This window comes from Phyllostomus hastatus, unplaced genomic scaffold, assembly GCF_019186645.2.
Source record: "Phyllostomus hastatus isolate PE091 unplaced genomic scaffold, TTU_PhHast_1.1 phas_contig_159, whole genome shotgun sequence".
Lineage (NCBI taxonomy): Eukaryota > Metazoa > Chordata > Mammalia > Chiroptera > Phyllostomidae > Phyllostomus > Phyllostomus hastatus.
In genome coordinates, this window is record NW_025333640.1 from 15161775 (window position 1) to 15183615 (window position 21841).

General features: G+C 38.1%; 1 protein-coding gene across 2 annotated transcripts in view; it reads right to left on the bottom strand.

Annotated features, from left to right (window-relative positions):
- Positions 1-21841, bottom strand: part of PDGFC (platelet derived growth factor C) — a 167815-nt gene that overhangs the window by 11307 nt on the left and 134667 nt on the right. For both annotated transcript variants that reach the window (XM_045831758.1, XM_045831759.1), the window contains exon 5: positions 1722-1929. In XM_045831758.1, the coding sequence (XP_045687714.1) occupies positions 1722-1929 (208 nt within the window). The remainder of the gene's footprint in view (positions 1-1721; positions 1930-21841) is intronic.

Below are 21841 nucleotides of genomic sequence, written 5' to 3' on the forward strand. Positions count from 1 at the left end.
CCTTTGTAGAAAGACTCTTGGGAGGGAAGTTGGTTTTGTCTATATAGATGTTATCCCACACCTGCGTTTTAGTTTATGTAAAGTTCCAAAAATATACACTGCTTTTCTCACACTTACTGTATGCTTAAAAAGTTAATAGTCTTGGCAAACTGCAAAGAGCTTCAATTTGGAAAGTGCTAAATGAATATTTGAAAGATCTGTTTCAGTGCTGCATGTTTTTAAATATATGCTAGCCGCTGGCTAGATCTTCACTGATCACCACATGAAGAGGTACAGGGCATAAAGGCATATGGCTAGACGGGAGATTTTTAGGCTTGAATCCTGAGATCAGCTGTCAAAAAACTAGACCTGAGCTTAGAACCTGACTTACTCCCTCTACTTTTTACTGATCAACACGATAACCTCCTTCAAATTTGCTAACAAAGGCTCTATTCATGAGTGCTTCAGCCAGACTTGTAGATCTTCATTTTCCTGTTCCGAAGTGGGAGGGAAGGGAAGTATTGTTCGTAAGTTATTCATCAAGTTATTCATCAAGATCAAATCTTATAAATATGTAACAGCTTTCAGCATCTGGACAAGATTCGGCTGCCCATGGACTTGAACACCGCTTTCAAATATCGCTGAAAGGAAACCTCGTCTGTTGGCATAGCAAAATACCATGGTTGGGCAAGTCTGCACATGACCTGCTGAGATTAAAGCTCCTCGTCCTGAAGGGCTGCAACTCTCAGCAGGAAAGGGCAGGAATCAGGTTTCTTCCTGACAAGACTTAGAAGAACAAGTCTGGTGCAATCTGCCCCTGTGAATTGCTCAAATTAACTAAATATTGTTCCTCCTCTGTCATTCCATTCTCTAAAGTGATGCCCGGTAGATTTCAATGTTTCTGACAGACTGCAACAGATTTTTTGATTGCATTATAAATATTCAGTTATTTCTACTTTATTTTCATTTGTGTCTGATATGGATGCTTTCCAATTCTAGCGTTATTAGGAAGTTAGCTAACTTTAGAGCAAACCCAGTTAACAATATTTTCTATTTCTTCACCATGTGGGATTACATTTAATGACCAACTCTTACACTCTTGAAGGAAGATACATGCTCTTATGGTCAAAAGGGATGATTTCAGAAGGAAGCTTGTACAGAGGGAAACTGTCGTGGTGGGGGTTCCTCCTTCTACGCATTCTATCTGGGAAACTACTAGTTTTATTTTATGGTGAGTCACTGCTATTTTTCATGTTATTTAGAAAAGTTTCTAGGCTTTGGAAATAAAAGTTAAGATAATCCTGACCCTAGGAGACATGGTAAATAGTGAACTTAATAGAGCTTCCCTTTTTCTAGCCCCAAACGCAATTTCTTAGCAGCTATGGTGATCTCTCTTGAGTCTCTACATCAATATACCCCAGATATTAGGTTTGAATAAGCGATGATTCTTACAAAATATAACAGAGAGCTTCATCAAAATACTATTTTTAAATTTAAAAAATGGCAAGAACGGTCATCAAAAGTATCCCTTTTAATCTTCCACACCCACTGAGTTATAATTGAGTTCTTTTGTATGTATTCTTACTTAATACGTAAATATGCTCAAATGTTATTGAAGTGGATTATTTCAATTTATTACTGGAGAATTTTAAACTCTACTCATTAGAAGCTATGACAGAAGAATCTGAAACATTACCTGCTAAGAAAACTAAATGAAATTCTAATCTGAAGAGAGAGCTTACCTCTGGATTTTCTTCCAAAAACAAAAGCCTTGCCAAGAAGTTGCCAACCTGGCCTATATAGATCTTCTAAGTCCAACTGCCATCTATCTGGTTCAAGATACCGAATAAGATCTTCCAAGGTACTAAAGGCAGTGACAGCGTTATTAAGCTGGTCCAGTGGCAAAGCGGAAGGGGGTAACACTGAAGGACTCACAGCTTCTGTGAATTGCTGAAAGTAAAAGGAATCTTATGTTAACTGTTTTAAAATGACAATGTATTCCTTCTGGACTTAAGAAGTTAGGTAGACTAAGACTGTAAATACACAGGATGTCAAACTGTGTTCAACTCGAGTTAGAAGTAATTATTTTGCAAAGCTTCATGTAGATGAACTCTTAATAGGTTTTCTGTGCAGTCAATGAGACAGACATTAACATCATTACCACACACTAAGGTGGATGTGTTGCTTAAATAAAAACAAAATAAAAACAAAATGTGTTGCTTAAATAAAACAAAAACATCTCCAGGGTCCAATTATAGACTTACAATGGAAACTATAACACAGTTTATCAAAGTTTTGCTTGTTTTTCACTTTTCATTTTTCTTAATCTGGAAAATCACTCTGTAGTTATGTGAATGAGCATCAAATAAATTAAAAATTGAATATAAAATAATTAACTCATAAAGCATTGTCACAAATTTAGGTGAAATACCTTTGACAATGGAGTTGTTAATCAAGATAGAAAACATCCAAACTGTAAAAGATAACTTTGATAAATTTGCCTAAATTTTTTTTAATAAACAGGTTTAAAAGACAGACACTGGAAGAACACTCTGGGCAACTATATAACTCTCACAGGGCTGGTGTCCAGAGTCTACAAAAAAAGAGACAGATGACTTAATAGAAAATGGGCTAATTCCAGACAAAAAGCCTGAATGGTCAACAGATATAAAAACATGCTAAAATCCGTTAGTTGTCAGAGAAAAGAAAAACAAAATGAGATATTATTTCATGTACATAAGATTTGCAAGCATTTAAAAGAAAGGACTGCCTAGGATTTGGGTAAATTGAAATTTCTCTGCTCTGCATGCAGAAGTGAATATAAATTGCTTTAGTTTACATAAGATCCTGGAGTTGAAGATTTACATGTTCCAAATCCCTGTAATTCACTTTTAAGGTTTACATTTTTTTTTATTTATTGTACATGAAAACATGTGCAATGAGATTCACCACAGTATTGCTTGAAATAAAAAACCTAAATGCCCATATATAGAACAGTGCATCAAAACATATCATTTTAAATGGCAAGCAACAAAGTGAGGCAATAATTTCTATAAATCTTCAATAAGAACCCTTCCCAATTTTTAACATGAACTAAGTGGTAAATCAGAACTGAAATCAAAATAGGCAAAATAAATAAATGAACAAATGCTCAACTTGGTTTCTTTATTATTTTTTAATTTAATTTTTTGTGGAGGAGAACAAGAGCATGAAATAACACAGTTATGTTGATTGATGTTCACTGTAGTATTATTTATAATAACAAGAAGTTGGAAAAATCTAAATTAACAACAGTTGCAATAGTTAATTACACTTCTCATGAATTGAAATAATGTACAAACATAAAAAATGAGGTCCTCTGGAAATTTTATTAACAAAAGAAATAAATGTTTACTATGTAGTAAATGACAAAAATAAAAAGCTATATAAAAATAGTGTTAATATACCAAAGTTTCAACATACATAAATTGAAACAAAGCAAAAAATCAACAGTGCCTAAAATGTTGAGTGTTTATCTATCATTTCAATGAGCATGGGTAGGTTTTAATTTTCTTTCATATACATACCTACACTTTCAACATTTTTATAATAAATATGGATTGCTTTTAGAGCTCAGGTAAAAATAATAACATTTGTTATAATTTAAAAAACTATCAAATCAACTTTTTCTTTTCATTCTCATTAGATCCTGAGCTAAATATGAAAACCATGTACTGTATAAGGCATCCTCTAACTTTGTCTCCTTGCCTTTAATCTTTCCTTATTTCTTTTGTTCTATGCTGCATAACCCTGGGTTAATTTACCTAAAATAAGTTATTACTGACCGTGTGATGAATCTGGATAAATGCCTACAGTGATTTCTCATCTGGAGGATGAAATCCAAATTCCTTCCGCTGTACCCAGGATCCTTACAAAATGACCTTTGTGGACCTTTCTCATCTAATCCTCTACTCATCAAAGACAGGCACATTTTGTTCCAATCAATCTAGCCTCTTCACTAACTACTGCACATCTCAGACCTTGTACTTCCACCCATGCTAATCGCTGTTCCCCTGCTCCCATATGCAAAACTCTCCCTCCTGTGATCCACATAATAAATCTTTACCATTTTTAATGGCCTTTCTTGAAACCCAATTCATGCATGAAAACTTCCTCAATAACAGGGCCGTCATTGTCCCACATATCTCAATTGTGTCCACTGGAAAAACATCCCTTCTTTGGGCTATCCCATGGGCACGCGGCTCGAAAAGCAGAAGCTGCTCTTTAAATTAGGAGGGCTGTGCTCTGGGGCAGGCCCAACGCCTGCTGAAGCTTCAAGGCTCTGTGGGTATGGAGTCCCAGCTGTACACAGAGGGTGGAAAGGTGCACTTTTGTACAGAATGGTTGGCAAAAATGAATGTGGAAGCCTTGGGTTAACAATGATTTTATTCTTATTTTAGACATCTAATTTCCATAATGTTGACATTGTGGTTAAAACATTAGTACTAAGATGTTTCCAATTATTATATCTAAATTTTGAGAGCAAAAACCAAATTAAATACATTCCTATTTATTACCATGATTTTTAAAAAATTGTCCAAGAAATGCAAAATGGCTTTGACATTGATGACAGCTGTGAATGGCAGCTATGTTAGAGGCATAAATGAACAATTATCTAATAAAAATTCCCATTGCTAAATCAACCAATTTAGTTAATATTGGTTAAATTTATAACATGAAAAGGTTAATGCAAAATATCTGCACATTACAAATAATAAGCCAAAATGTATATGTTTATGTAAAGTATAAATGAAGGGTCAGTAATACTGAAAGAATAACTGAGTTTCACTCCTGGCTATGATGATGTAAAACAAATTGAATGTATCATAATCTAAAATATAGAGAAAGCTAATACAGAAAGTACATATTATTCATTAAAGTGTCACAGTGCCCAGTTAGACGTACTATAAAATTGTTACCTAAGCTATTTTCAAGCTTATTTTGCTTTTCACATGTGTTGGAGACTCTGCGTACAGCATTCCTTTTGAAGCAATAAACAGGTCCCACTGAAATCAACACTGCTGAAATAAAGGTGAGAGTATTCATGCAAAAGAAACTAAAACAATATAAGCCTGCAACACTGGATGGACCCAGCATGCACACTTTAGGTTCAATGAAGTATCAGAACCGCAATCTCCTCACATGACAAACTTGGGAGAAAACTACTCAGCATATGTTACTGCAAGCACGTATTAGTTGATGTTATAAACCTGCAAGCTTTTACATATTTAAATTAAAATAAGATAAACTGACAATTAAACACACACACAGAAGTTTGCATCCACCCAGAAAAAACAGGAAAGGAAATCAACTCACTTCCCCTAGATTCAAAGAATCAACTCCTGGACAGAACAGGGGAAGCGGTGCTTTTCCTTAAGGGCTTTCTCATGACCGCCACTCCACCCATCATTTCTAGGAACAACCAAGTCCTTCACTTTCAAAGTTCTGCTTTTCTAGGTTGTCTAAAGGGGTTTTCAGAGAAAAGGGAGAGCAATGGAAAAAAAAAAGGTCAGAGGACAAAAAGTTCTCCTTTTGTTAAGCTTTCATTTTTCCTCTATGCAAAATTCCTCTTTTAGTACAGGCTCAAAGCCTTTTACCCTTTATTTAAGTGTCTAGAAAATTCTAACAATACTTATGCTCGGGCTAAGTGACGGAAATTGGGTTGGATTTTCACATTCCCCCATCCCCTATCTCTTATTAGTCACCCTGAAAATAGATACTTACGTTATAATTTGTTCTAAGACTATTTAGTGGGTGACAAAGGTCAGCAATGAAGAGCACTTCTCGGTGTTCTGTAATGCAAACAGCTAAGTCAACAGCCTCTCACCTTATTAAGCCAGAAAAAAGCTCTCCCGCTATTACCTGCAGGGGAGCAGTGAGGACCTGGGTGGATCACCTAATTCTCGGCTAGACAGACCTTTCAGGTGCATTACTTTGGAAGGACAGATCCTGAAAGAGCAGAAAGGGAACCCAAAGTCTCAGCGCAATGAAGTACCCTGTCAAACCATGCAATTTCAAAATGTCAGTATTGTGTGTTAAGGGTCGCGCACAAAATGAGGTCTTAAACTCCTTGGTGAAAGTCAATCTGATTGACAGCGTGATGTGAGAGAAGAACTCTGATCAGGAGTCAAGGCACCAGCACTGTAGTCCTGGAGCTGCTCATGTGTGGGAAAGAAAATTTGGGCCAGTACTGTAACCCCTCTCGGCCTCCCTTTCCTCCTCTGTCAATGTTGGCTGCTAAGCCCAGTGGCTACGTTTGTTTCAGTTTTTAAATTTCAGAATTCTATGTAATTTTATATAATTGCCAGAGGTACATTTTCTCCACATCCTCGCCACCACTTTCTGTCTCATGTTCTCAGTGGTAGCGTTCTAACAGGTGTTGAGAGGACCTTTTACTGTGGTTCTGATTTGCGTTTCCCTGGTGACCAGTGACTCTGAGCATCTGTTCGTGAATGTTCATGTGTCATTGGCCATTTGGAAAAACTTCCATTCAGTTTCTCTGCCTGTTTTTAATCTTTTTTTTTTGTTATTGAGATGCATGAATTCTGTATGTATTTATTCGGGCTATTAAGTCCTTATCTATCACATAACTTGCATACATTTTGTCCCATTTCCCAAGTTGCCTTCTCATTTGTTGATTGCTTCTTCTGATGTACAGAATCTCTATAGTTTGATGTAGTCCTACTTGTTCGATTTTTGGTTTTATTGCTGTGCTTTGGTATCATTTCCAAAAGATGCTCATGCACTGCTGGTAGAGATGTAAATTTATTCAGCCACTATAAGAAAGTAGTATGAAAGTTCTGCAAGAATTTAAAATTAGAACTACCATATGATCCAGCAATCCAACTTCTGGATACATACACCCAAAGGAAATGAAAATAAGACACGGAAAAGATATTTCTGCGTGGCCAGGTCTACTGCAACATTATTAACAACAGCCAAAATAGAAAACCACCTAAGTATCCATCAATAGATGAATAAGTAAAGAAGATGTGGAACAGTGTATATTACTCAGCCAGGACATGGATGGACCCTGAGGGTATTATGCCAGGTGATGTAAGTCAGAGGGAGAAAGTCAAATACTCTGTGATCTCAGATGTAAAACCTAAAACAGCCAAACTCCTGAAACAGACTACAGCGGTGGTGCAGAGGCCTGGGGGTGGAGTATTGGGGAGATGTTGATCAAATGGTACAACTTTCAGTTAGAAGATAAAATGTTCTGGAGATTTAATACGCAGTACTGTGATTACAGTCAAATACTGTATTGTATACTTCAAAGATGCAAAGAAATGCAATTTTAACTGTTCTCCCCACAAAATAGAATTGATAATTATGTTACAATTATATGACTTGATAGAGGTGTTAACTACAGTGGTAATCATGGTGCAAAATATAAATGTACCATATCAACATGTCTACATCTTAAATTAATACATATTATACTTCTATTATATCTCAATTAAAAAAAAAAGGTCCAGCACAGCTTCAACAAAATATGGAGCTTCAAAAACAAATGTACTACTTAGTGAGCCTGTGGTGAGGCTGAGGTTGCTCTCTCTTTTTGCCCTTAAATCTTCCTTGTTGCTCTAGCTTATCAGTGAATTTTGGGAAACACTCTCAGGTAAAACAAACATAATCCAACACTGACTTGTTTTTTTTTTGTTCAGTCCTGAGAGTACATACATGTTTACCTTGCCTTTTTAGAACACAAATAGAGCTAGAAAAACATAGCTAGCTTATGAATGAAAGGTGCATGGTTCTAAAAATCAGAAGAAAACAGGTTCATGCTTTGAGAGTTAATATCACCATGTTTCAGAGAAATATGCATACATGCCCTGTTATGGGCTGAATTGTGTCCCACTAAAATTCTTGTGTTGAAGTCCTATCCCCCAGTACTACAGATTAAGGCTGTATTTGGAAACAGGACACTGAAAGAGGTAATGCAGTTAAATGACGTCATCAGGATGAGCCCTAACTGGTCCTTGTAAGAAGAGGAAATTTGGACACAGGCACACACGAAGAAAAGACCAGGTGAAGAAGACACAGGGAGAGACTGCTACCTCCGAGTCCGGGAGAAAGGCCTCAGAAGAAACCAATCCTGCTGACACCTGGATTTTGAACTTCTAGCCTCCAGGCCTTTGAGAAAATAAATTTCTGCTGCTTAAGCTCCCCAGTCTGTGGGATGTACTTTGTAACAGCAGCCCCAGAAAACTAATAAATGCTGTCATGGACTTCTCAAGTGAAAAATCTATCACAACAGCAAGAAAAGTTAATATTATACTATGTCCGTTAAATCATTTAACAAACATTTATTAAAAAGCCTATGAGGTAGGAACTGTGAACAAAACAGGCCAAAATGATTACCCTTGTGAATCTTAGCCTTTAAAAATCAAGTATTCTGTATCAAAGGAGAGACATTTCCCTTGCCAAAACATAGCCAAACTGAGAATTTGTTATTATGAATCGCATAAGTAACCCAGCAGTATCACACAAATCCTCATGAGTGTGGACAATAAAAAGTGAACTTAATATAAAAGAATGACTAAAATACAACTACACTTTTATTATTGAAAATTACGTGGTAGCCCCTGTGTTCCGACATAACCACATGAATCTGTTATAAGCTCAAGACAGCAAGTTAAGCTGCAAGAGTAAGTTCCCTTACTGACTTCCGCAGCAGTGTTACTTTTGAAAAAGTCAACATTTTAGTGTTTTTGTATATTAGTGTGCCTACCTTAAACATTTTATGCACTTATTACCATCTTTTCCTTTTAAAAATAAAAAGTTGACTTCTTGCTTGTAATAGTACTATCTGAACTGCTTAAAATTTGACAATAAATAGTTATCTCTAAAAATGCGTAGCTTGTCTTTTTATTAGAATTTTTTTGGTAAGTGCAACTTTAAAAATACAACATTTACAATGAATCTTCTTTGGACAAATACACGCATACAAATGTTTACCTTGAGTAACATAGCAACTGCTGCAAAACTTCTGGGGCCTACAAAGATTTATGTTGCAGCTTTCTTGGCCAAATGCATACAGTACATTTCAAACTGATAAGGAGCCTTTCACTTCATTCATACCTGACAGGAGATTTAGGAATGCAGACTAGGTTTTATTGTTGTAGTTATTTAAAACAAAAGGACAACACAATAATAATCCAGGTGGCGTAAGCAAAGGAGTTCAGTTTATGTTACAGTACTTCTTGAAGGTGTCTCCAATCACATTTATATAACGTCAAGCTGATATACTGTCCATAGTTCTGACTTCTAAAGAGCTGAAGAGGCAGACAGGGCACGCAGACAGAAATGCCTGCCAGGAACAACTGACGGGAGGTTCTGTAAAGACACAAGAATGCCCTGGAACAATTCATTTAAACATGCCTCTTTGTCCTTCCCCTTGTTCTTATCTGATTCATCCAAAAAGTTATCTGGGTTATGTTTTTAAATTATTTTTAAGCCAGCAAAGAAAAGCAAATGCTTGCATTCCTACTCAAGAACAGATGTTTTAATACTGTGTGGGTAATGTGGATTATATATGTAAGTGAGAAATCTTAGGGAAGGTAGCCAATTGTATTCTGATCGCATCTTAATATTGAGAGGTTCTTGCTGAAAGAGCATGGTAATTGAATAAAACTTGACATATCTATGCAAGCCATCACCATGACAGTCCAGTATTAAAAGCTAACAGTGTTTATCAGCCAGCACTTAAAAGCCGTAATTCCAAGGCTCAAACCTGAACCTGAACTTCAAATGCCATGAGTTTCATGGTCTCAGGAAAACCCCGAGCAACAGAAGTATTCTGGCTGGGCCCAAATATGGAAAAAGAGATGACCAGTTTCAACAAACATGTTGTCCTAAGAAAAAATAATATTTATGTTCATAAGCACAGCTTCTTCTTAAACTGTTGGGTGAAGCAACTACTACCGGTTCCATTTTCCTATCAGCAGGAAACCTGAGAACTTCAGCCTGACTACATTTATAAATTAGATATTGCTACCCTCAGATCCTCTGCATCTAAAGTGTCAATGGTCTGCAGTCACCCAAATTACAGCTTTCACCCTAATGCCAACGCCTTAGGTTGGAAGGTCTCAAAGCAGAAGTAGCCAGGCCTTCACCAGGGGGCAGGCGGAGTGTGGGCTGGAGAACCAGTCATCAGAGTTCTCCACTTTCAGGTGAAACTGTGGGTTAGCAGTAGTAACCTATATTGAAAACTGAAATTCCATGAGACGACTAAATAACATAGTCTCAAGCCCATTTTCCACAATGGCATCATTGGGAATCCACAATTAAAGGATTTTTTTTTCCTACCCAGATTTTCAAAATGATTCCTCTGAATCAAAAATGTGACAGGGCATTAATGAGCTGAAACAACGTCTAACAGCTGCACGTGTGTGACACATTATGTGTCACGTGTCACAAAAGCATCACGTGACTTTTCCCTCATCTCATTATACTGAGTGCTCATGGGTCTGCTTTGTTATAATGCTCCAGAAACAGTCGAGGGTACGGAACTTCAAGTAGAAGTGGGTGTAAACTGCTGGAAGAAAAACCCACCTTTGCGAAACAGTTGAATTAATGTTCATCTCAAACCAGAAACCCTAGAAAGAGTTGAATTAATGTTCACCTCAAACCAGAAAGAATTGTTCTTACATAAATTTGTCTTATGGTTCACTATTTAGTCAATATGTCATTCAACAGCTATTAAGGGAAATTTGTGATTTTTTCCCCCTTGCGTAGGGGGGTGCTCTAGCCAAGAATCAGTTCCTAGATTGGTAGATATTTTCACTATAATGTGTTCAATAAGTTAAGGCCCTCAAATTCATTTAAATTTTGAATGTATGAAAGACTTTATTTTGGTTAAGAAACAATGGTTAAGCGTTATTTATTTTAAAATGGCTTGACAGTATAGAAAGAGTAGGAGCAATCGTCGGAAATGGGGATAGTGGTAAAACATCCCTCGGGAGGTTGCTTCGAGGGGAAACACGAGAGAGTCTAAAGGAAGTAATTTGCATGATTTGCTTGTATGGAAGGCATGAAGGTGACCAATGCCTCCCACCTGCACCCATGGCTGAATCAGATGGTTCATTTTTACAGTCTATTCTAATTGATAAGTGGCTCTGCAAATTTTCTTCCTACCTCTACAGATGCTTCTTCTGAGCTCTGTTTGCTGGTTCCTCCTGATCATCTTCTTTATGTGGGAGTGAGTGGTCCAAGGCTCATTGCTTGGACCTCATCTGTTTTCTGTGTACACTTTCTCCTATGGTAATCTCATCTGGTTTCAAAGCATTACATGTGATTTGCATGCTGACAACCATCAAATTCCTATTTATAACCTACACTTCTTGCTACCTCAGTAAATGGCCACGTCATTAGAGGTATCCATCCTTTGTTCACCTCCTCTGCTTGCACCCCACGTCGCACAGCAAATTATCTTGATTCCACCTTCAAAGGGTTAAAATCTGCGATTTTGTGATTTATATCAAGAAATATGTATTCGGTCTTATCTCTGGTTCTGACACAGAGCTCCTAAAACCCTTGGAATTTCCGAAGAGATGAGAGCAATAAAGATGTCCTTTGTTATGTTAATGAGGTGGCTTTTGGACCCCACCTAAAGATAGTGGTTGCCAGAGAACCAAACACATAAAGGTTTGCACTCTTGCTGACCCTCAACCTGCAGGGGAGAGAGAAGACCTGGAGGATGAACCAACTGCCAAAGGACAATGATTAAGTCAATCATGCCTATGTAATGAAGACTCCTTAAAAATCCCCAAGGACTGGGTTCAGAGGGCTTCTGGCTTGGTGAACAAGTAGAGACTTGGGGGGACGGGCGTGCCTGAGGGTGGTATGGGAGCTCTGTGCCCTTTCCCCATACCTTGCCCAGTGCATCTCTTTCATTTGGGTCTTCCTGAGTATTATCCTCTTCTAATACATGGGCGGTCTAGTAAGTAAAATGTTCTTCTGACTTCTGTGAGCTGCTCTAGCAAATTAATCAAAGCCGGGGAGGAGGTTATGGGAACCTCTTATTTACAGATAGTCAGTCAGAAGTGCAAGTAATAAGCCGGACATTTGATGGGCATCCTGAGTTGGAGGAGGGTCACTGGAACCTCCCAATTTGTAACTAGTTAGTCAGAAGCCCAGGGAAATGCCTGGGCTTGCAGCTGGTGTCTGCAGTGTGGGCCAAGGGGGCAGTGTTGTAGACAGAACCCTTAGCCTGTGGAATCTGATACTATCTCTAGGTAGACAGAGTCTGAATTCAATGGAATCGAAGGGCACCTAGCTGGTGTCCAGAGAGGTCCTTGTTGGTATGGGAAAACACTAACTCCACCCTCAAACACTGAAGTTGGTCTAAGAACACTGAAAAAAGAATCTGACAACTTTGCACCACCTCCACTGACACCGTATCACAGGCCAAGCCACCACCTGCAGTAGTCTTCCAACTGCCCTCCCTGGTTTTGCCTCTTCCTTTGTGACCGAGTTAAGTAATGGAGCTTTACACATTCTACCACAAATGGCAGGTAAGGTTGATAAAAACACTAGTTTAACTTTTCCAGAAAATTGTATGCACCTTTAAACATCACTCGTTTTGAAAATGATCTTTATTTTAAACATTCTGTACATTGCTCACAGTGGAATCTGACAGAAGAGGTTTATATAGATTTGATAAATCTCTGTTAACTCATATGCAATCTGAAATCTGCCACTCAGCCTCCCCTGGGGCCTGTTCAGTGTGGTCAGAAGGCCCCCGCTGGCCCTCCCACAGCCCGCAGGTGACACAGATGACACAGACAGGGCTCTCTGCCTCAGAGGAGGGGAGCCATGCCCACCAGCCCAGGTGAATCAAGCTTTCCTGCAATTACATCATGCATGCCTCATTTATGTGTGTGTCTGTCAGAATATATGTTTAAGGTAGGAATGATGGTTTAAAATAAGGGAGGGAAGTTTTTAAAGATTTAGTAAAGTATTATAATCAAATATTTTAATAAACAGTTAAGCATTATACCTAAGAATGATATACAAACGTTATCCCCATTAGATCGAATTTAGTGAAGGTAAAAATTAATTTCTAGAATTTAGTTTATGATTTATGCTGGTTTGTGCTGCATGAAGTGACATTACTGAGTTAGTCAGTGTTCACTGATATCCCCGCCCAACATTCTAACCCTGATATGGCAAATCGGAGCTTGTTCTGCCCCACAGGGAAAATCCGTGTTTCAAACTTCTTTCTCTGCTAAAACAGATTTATATTCAGGAGCTGTTCTGGGGGAAGAAATGAGCATTTCACAACAAGAAGTTCAGTAAATGCAAGTCTAGGTATGCTTATATCATTGCTTATATCATCAATATCTCTATGCTGAGGAACTTAAAAAAAAGTATAATAATATCCTTAGTTCGCATATCTAATTTCAATCTTCTAAATTCTTATTCCATGCCTATGAAGTCTTTATATGAAACGAAACAAACAAAAAAACCCCACCAAAATAACAGGACTGCACTAGTCAGGTTCATGTGCAACTGTTATTTTAATAACAGTGAGTGGAATTGTGTTAAAATCAACTCCTATAAAAGCAACCAGTCACCCTGCAGTGCTCATCTTGATGATGGAGGAAAATACGAATGACAATTTTTTTAATCAAGTGCTAGGTCATTTTCTTTTACATCTTTAATCACTCTGTGATATTTGTGATGCTGTAAAGTCTTCAGTGCTTGTCCACAAACGGGAACCGCCTCCCCAAACAGAGAGTGGAAGCAGCTGTACGCTCTCTCACCATGTTGTTTTCATGGTGGTCGCTACACTAAAATAACATTGTGCCAAGTGGTCAGAATTCTGGGTAGCTGAAAAAAATAACCCAAGGTAAAAAGAAAAAAAATAGAAGAATTTTGTGAAGAGTTGTGGCTGCCATTCACAAACACGCCTGAGAATCCTTTCCTTTTGTTCATATAAGCAAGGTATGGCTTGTAGAACAGGGGCAGATTCAAATAAAATCACTCCATAATCTGTACTATGCTCCCATGATGTGCTTGCACTGAGGGGGTGAGGATGAGGAACCCGCTGTGAGGTTCTTCTGTGTTGTTGGACAGACCTGCACCCCGTGGGTACGGACTACAGCAGTGGTGGAAGTACGTGCTGTGAGCACAGTGAATTCTGCTGGAACAACTTAGGGGACTTCAGAGAGAAGACGTAACCTAAAGCTTAGAGAATTAGAAAGTACTTATACAAATTAGAAGGGAGAAGCACTTCAGATATCCACAAAGAACCTACATTTGGGGGTGGGGGGGACAGTGCTGACTCAGGAGCAAGAGAAAGAGTGTGGCTCCAGCGTTGCCATTGCTGGGAGAGCAGGTGATGGGAGGTGAGGCTGTGGAGACACTGTGTCTGACTAGGATGCCTTGTGCATGCCAAACTATGGGATTGAGACTTACTCTCAAAGCAGTAGGGGAGTCAAAAGAAATTTTAAGGAGGGTGGGCTACATCAAGTTTTATTTATTCTTTTGGCTCTCTATATCTAGTTTATATGCGGTGTCTAGATTAGGAAAGAAGGGAATGCAAACTCTAGTGGGAGCCATAAGTAAGGATTTGGAATTTGAACCTTTGGCCATGCTTTTTCCCTTTGTCAGAAATTACCTATCTCCCCTACTAGTTAACCTTTCCAGATTCTATACTATTCTGTTCAATATCTCTAGCACTACTCCAGATTGAAATCATTGTGTATCTCTCTCTCTCTTGTCTATAATGTCTCTCAGGGCAGAGGACAAGTCTTATGTCTCCTGAATTATATTTGGTCCCCATTAGCTTTTAGGATCTGGCAGAAAAAATATTAATGAAATAATAAAAAGTAGTCTTTATGATCAGCACAAGGAGGGTGTCAAAGTCTGTGACTGCTGGTAGGATCAACAGGGATTGCTGGTTGATGGACTAGGGAGGAAGAGAGAAGAATCCAGCATGCCATTAAATGAGAGAATAGGTTGACAGTGGCATAATTACCCAATGTAGACAAAAAAAGTAAGTATGGAAGAAGGAAGAAGGTCCAGGTTGGGTTATTTAGGTAGAGGAGTTGTGGGACATTTACATGGATATGTGCAATGGGCACCTGCAAATCCTTCCCTGTTATTTAATGGTGAAGACTGGATAGGGAGAGGGACTGATAGTCATTTACACATACATGTTACTCAGTGCCATGGACTACGAGGACAAATAATGTGAGAAGATGGTCAAGGAGAGGAAATTTAGGTTTTCCAATACTCAGACACTGGGCTGAGGCAAAGGAGCCAGCATCCATGCCGGAAACAGATGAAAGGGGCTAGAAGAGAACCTGCAGCCCCTGGAAGCATCGGTGAGTCTGCAGTCAAAAGAGAAGTGCGTTTTGAGCCATGGACATGGATAGCAAGGTCAAAGTGATGAAAAGTCAGGAAGGAAGGATACAAACAGGCCACTGTAGTTACCAAAGAGGTGGTCTGTGCCCTTAGATATATTGAGGCTTCACTGAAGTAGGTAGGGAAGAAAGAGGCCTTTAAGAAAAGGAGGCTACATAAAAAGGGTGAGTAGAGCTCATTTCATTAAGTTTGACAGGGAGAAAAAAGAAGAAAAAGGAATAATGGGTTAATGAGATGGAAGATTAGAAGAAGGCTTAATATAATAAGGGGATAAATCTGTGTATATTTGCAATCAGAAAAAAGGAGGCCTAATGAAAAGGAATTTGAAGATAGAGGGGACTTAATAAGCACTGTGGCAAAGATAGAGCAAAGAATGTCTTGTTCATGAACTATACAGAAGAGAAAAAAATGTCACAGCATTTCTGAAGGATGATTTGATAATATTTTCCACAAATATTAAAATTTCCCATTTTCAAAGCTCTTATGCTTTTATATTCATAATTTTATCCTAAGAAAATAATCACAGGTACATCCAAGAATATCCATTGTAATGATATTAATAGGGAAGAGTAAAATTAAAATAAATTTAGCCGTTCATAAAAGATGGTTAAATAAATTATTACACGATATGTACAAATAATAGCTTATTATACTGTCAATGATTTTCCGTGTACATGAGAACAATGCAGAAATGAGCTCTAACAGCTTAGAGATATCATTGTCCCTGTGAGCTAAATTATAAAGCAAATAAGACGTTTACATTGTGCATGAGAGGCTAAAGAGCAACCAGTCTAAGATGTTGTTTGTTTTTCCTTAATTTAAGTTTAATAAACACCTAAAAATAGACTCTTCAATCCTCTCTCTGATGTTCCAGACACCTCCTAAAGGAGAGCCACTAGCATTAAGTAAAGGGATTACTGGACAGCTTTCTCAGAACCAGTGAAAGAGCTGTGATTCTAAAAACAGAAGGTACAATTCTCCCCACCAGGATCAACTAATCAGATTATTAAAAGAACCAGCACTTTCTGCATGTAGCATCTAAAGCACAGATCAGGGAAAGCTAAAATATTCAGAAGATGCAAAGTCACAATTAAGTTTAATAAAGCTCAAGGTCAATTTATATGTGCCTTCCCGCATTTTGTTTCTTCTTTTCTTTGCTCTTTATACTACTCCTGTATTCTGTCATACTTTGTTCTTAATGTCTAATGCTCTGGAATCATCTTTATTCCTCAGTCCTACCTTGCTCTCTAAAAATCTGCATTGCTTCATCTGATTTCACAGAGGGTAACGAGGAGAGAAAAATGTGATACTGTTACTGTATAGCTAAGTTGGTACATTCATAACTAATAGGCTCTTAATTATCCAAGGATCATTTGCATGATGCATATTCATTTAATTATTCAATGTACCGAGAATGTAATATGGGCCGGACACAGCAGTGAACATAAATACATATCTCTCCTTTATGGAGCATGTATACTACTGGGGAGAAAAAGGCTGAAAACTATAAACATACAGAATACGTTACAGAAAAAAGTAAAGCAGGGAGGGGATAAGAGAGACAGAGATGACTTTAGTGAGAGGTGATGTTCAAGCACAACTTTAAAAATATGAGAAGGTAAGTCATGTGGCTATCTGAGGAAGATTATCCTAGGCATATGGAATATCAGGGCAAATAATCAGAGGCAGAAAGTACACCTGATATATTCGAGGAACAGCAAGGAAGGAACACTGGCAGAACTGCAGGCCAGAGAGAGAACTGGAGGCCAGAGGAGGCCAGATAACATGGGACCTTCTATGGTCACTGTAAAAATTGAAAACTGACTCTGGGTAAGTGGGAAGTAGAACTGCAAGGTAAAATACAGGATACCCAGTTACATCTGAATTTTGGATAAACAACAAGTGATTTTTTAGTGTAGGTATGGTGCAAAAGGTATACAAATAATTCACTGTTGATCTTGAAATGAAAATTTTACTGGGCATCTTGCATTTTTAGTTGCTAATTCTGGCAAACCTAGTGAGGAGCCATTGAAGAATTTTAAGCAAAAGAATACTACCTCACTTATGTTTGAAAAGGGGCAAGCTAACTGCCATACTGGAAATTCAACTGCAGAAAGGCAAAGGTGGAAACAGGGAGGCACTTAGAAGGTAGTTGCAATAATACGAATGGAAAGGTCGAGGAGACAATTGGGTATCTAAGTGAGGATTTCTGTTTAGATATAGGGGCTGGATGTATACATTTGGAGCCCATGGTTTCTGGATAGTACAAGAAGCCATGAGATTGCATGAGATCACCAAACAAGTGAGCATTAACTCAGAAGAGGTTAGTACCATGGTTTCCAAGTCTAGATAAAGGAGGGATTCCAAGTCTTGATTAAAAAAGGGAACAACCCTAGGGACCGTGCCATAAATCCAGGTCAGAGAAGGAAAGGGGAACTCAGTAAAGGGGCTAAAAAGGAGCAGTCAATGAAGTAGGAAGAAAGTGGAGAGTGTGGTGGTCTAGAGACCAGGGGAAAAGTGCTCAGTGAGAAGAAATAAAGGGACAGCTGTGTCCAACACTGATGACAAGTCTTCTAGGAGGGCTGAGGATTCTTCACTGGATTCAGCACCATGCCTTCACTGGACACCTGAACAGGTGTGCAGTGATGGGGGTTAACAGCTTGATGAATATGACTTTAGGAGAGAATAAAAGGAGACCATTTGGAGACAGAGAACATAAAAAAAAACAATAACCCTTCAAGGAGATGCTGACAAAGACACCAGGGAACAGAAATGGAAGTAGAATGAGGATGTGGGATCATGAGAAGGACCTATTTCTCTTAAGATGGGAGAAATAACAACATATTTGCATGCTGAGGGGAATTGACCAATAGAGAGAAAGTCAAAAAAATTATGATGATGATGCAGGGTAGAGGAGAGTGTGGAGCACCCCCTGAGTAGAAATAGGCAAGAGGAGATGGCAGGGATGAAATTAGGCAGGAATCTAATTCCCCAAGGTTCACTCAAGGCCGCAGGGAGAAAGGTTCAGGCACCATGAGACAGCTGGGTATAGAGCATGGTAAGAGCTTGTGCATGTCCTTTTCTCATTGTTTGTGTTCTTGTGATAAAGGAAGCAAAATTATCATCTGGGAGTGGGGATGGGAGAAGTGATTCTGGAGGTGTGTAGAAAGAGAAGGAATTGTAAATTGGTGGTCTCAGAGAGTAGGAAGGAGGATGGACAAATTAACGGTAGAAAGACTGTCCAGCAGCCCCACAGAACATTTCAATCTAAAATAAATGCCCTTTCAGTTACAATGACAGCAGGATTTCCTTTGTGGACACCATTCGTCGTGTTGGGTGTGATTTTGTGGTTGGGTATTTCCAGAGCTTTCATAATTCTGGTGACCTTGCCAGTCATCTCAGGTGAACAGTCCCCAAAATGAGGGTTCAAAGTAGGCAAACGCCGTGGCAATGAAGGCAGAGAAAAGCCCAGAGAAGACACGGAGCACAGGCCCAGTGGAGAGCCCAGGGTCTGCAGAGTCACTCCGGCCTCCGAAGAGTTCTGGGATCGGTGGGGCTTGCTGAGACCCTTTCAGAGCTTAACTATGAGAGATTCAGCAGGAGTCTCTACTAATTTAGTTTAGAGATTTTGAAAGACAAACTGATACAAAAGTTTGTTATAAAAAGAGTTAAATTTTAGTATCAGAAACTCAGCCAGGTCAAACATCTTTATTTGAATCCAGCATTTGGCTAATTTAGTCTCCACAGTGAATTCATTATGTTACTTCTTATTCAAGGTGAAAAAAAAAAGCTGAAATTAAAATTCTAATTTTAATCCTTTTTCTCACTAGCCTCAAAGGAGAATATTTGGTTGAAAGTTTTAACTTCATGAGGAATTTGAAAATCTCAGCACAAGCAGCATAGTTTTAGACAAACCATAGCTTTAAAGAAGATTATTATCAGACTTAAATAATCTTCTGATAACACTAATATGCACGCAATAAACACAATGCTACATTTTTAAAACCATTTTTCAGAAATGGTTACTTTAATTTATCTTTCTAAATGTCTTTGCTGTTCACTGCTGTGGAAATACTTTCCAGTTTCTGATGATTCTATGCAGAGTATATGGAAATAATTATATACTAGTACCAGCACAACTGTGGTTTTACATGCCCTGATAAACTGTGGTTGCAGCTTGTGTTACTGCCTCTCACAGTCTAGGAAGTGGTTAGTGTTGTTTTGGGGTTTCAAGTGCAGACTTATATAATTGTTGATACTCGGCTAACCTCTTTCTTTGATATGCAGCACATGATATAATCCTGTGTCAACTGGGTAATGCAGTTTCTCAGTGAACTTTGAAAATACTTAGGTTTTATTGAGTCCACTGTTACAACCTGAAAGCATTTATTTCCTGTGCTAGCAGACTGGATGAAGTCGGTAAGATGTGAGGTTTCCCCTTTAACCAAATACAGAGTGTGGACAGAAAAACTTTTGAATTTTAAACAGCTGTCCCAAAAGTAAGTGTTCCTGATTTCACTAAACAATAATGTACAAAATAAGGACGAGTCCCACAATTCCTCACTTGGAAAGCATGCACTCTGAAATGGTAAATAATAACACAAATTTATTTTTCAAAATATGTAAATTTTTACATACAGGAAGATGCAGATAAAACAGAGGTGTTAGTGGAGGGGTGCAAAGACTGGCTATAATCACAAAATACTTTATGAATGTAGCTAGCAGAGCCTGTGAACATTTTCTAAGCTCTGCATGGGCGTATATGGACATGTACACACACACCACAAAAGAAAAGCTTCCCCTACTGAAAATTAGGTCGCTTGAAGAATAGCTGACAAAAGTGAGAAAGTGAAGAAACTGAGGGTATATTGTTTAAAGTAATCAAGAATTTAAAACTGAAAAGAATATTTTGAGGTAACACATCATCATGGAAAGAACAGGGAACTTTGAATCGGAGAGCTGGGCATGGACCCTGGATCCACCAATCATTTTCTGTGTGTGTGATCATTGGCAAATTACCTATTTTCTCTGTGTTTTAGGGTATTTATCTGTAAGACAGAGATAATAATATGTAAGCTATCTAATTTACAGGGTTGTTTTGAAGCTCAAAAAATATGAGATGATGTGAATAAATACATTTTATATGGTACTGAGTGATTAGTAATGGAGAATGTCAAAATAACTGCATGTAGTTTTAAAAGAAAGTCATAAAATTATTGCATGCTGTTTCAAAGGAAAGATTAAGACCAGTAAGAAAGAGGGAGTTAAGAGAAGAAAGAGTTCTGCTTAATACAAGAAATAAATTCCTAAAAGCAATACTGGTTAAATATGGAGCAGCCTCCGTAGCTAAAAGATAACAAATTCGTTAGTTTTGTGCCAAAGTCACAAAGTCATTTTGTCTGAAAAGCAAAGGGATTATGAATCAGATGGGAAAAATGCAAAACTAAAGGTTTCTTCCAATTTTGAAACTCTATAAATTTGAATAGAGTAAAAATATTCAAATATTAATAACACAAAGTGAATCATTGCCCTAAATTGGCCACCAGGATACACTGCTTTGTGTATTGCAAATTTTACCCAGCCCATATTTTCTAAATAAAAATAGGAGCTTCAAGAATTAAACACAGAAATTTATACCAATTTTTACTGTTTTTGTACAATAATTACCTATTAAAATAAGCATGTTAATGCATGTGAAAGTGTGTATAATTTGAAAGGCATGACAAATTTAGGTGTAGATATTATGTAAGACATAGGTAATTAAATTAATTAACAGGGTGAGAACTTGGCTATTTTTTATTACTTCATAAGGCCTGAGTTCTTTTTTCCACATTTAAACTGCAGTTCCTATGTGAGCATCAATTTTACACCATGAAGGTGGTGATGACTTCTCAGGCAAACCACCAAGGGTTTTCCCAGGATCAGCATTCACTTAGGCACAGGGCTGCTGCTCCTGGCTGTTGGCATTAGGACTTCGGTTTACCACACAGAATGCAATGGCTGGCAAGTTTCCAGCCAGTGCTACTTAAGACTGTGCTATTAGCTGCCACAGGAACATCTGTCTGCCCCAAAGCATCCATGGAAGTTATTTAGCACTCCTTCATTCACTTGAAATTTGAAGCGCTTACTGTGTGCCAGGTACTCTGCTAGGAAGTGGGACTATAATGGTGAAGGAGACAGCGTTGCATCACAAGGCATGCAGATGAACTGCAGCCATACCTGCCAAGAGCTGAATTACTATTGTTGATGTGTTCATAAAAAAGGGTTATTTAAAATAAGGCTTGAATTCTGAAGACTTGATTCATGTGTCAACTGGGAGAAAACTGCTAAATACAAAGTGGGGCAAACAAAAGTTTTCTACTTGTTATATAAGGCTTTAAAACTAAGTTGTACGTGTCAATTACTTAGCATTATGTATACTCCAACAGAATTATTCTAAAAGTAATGA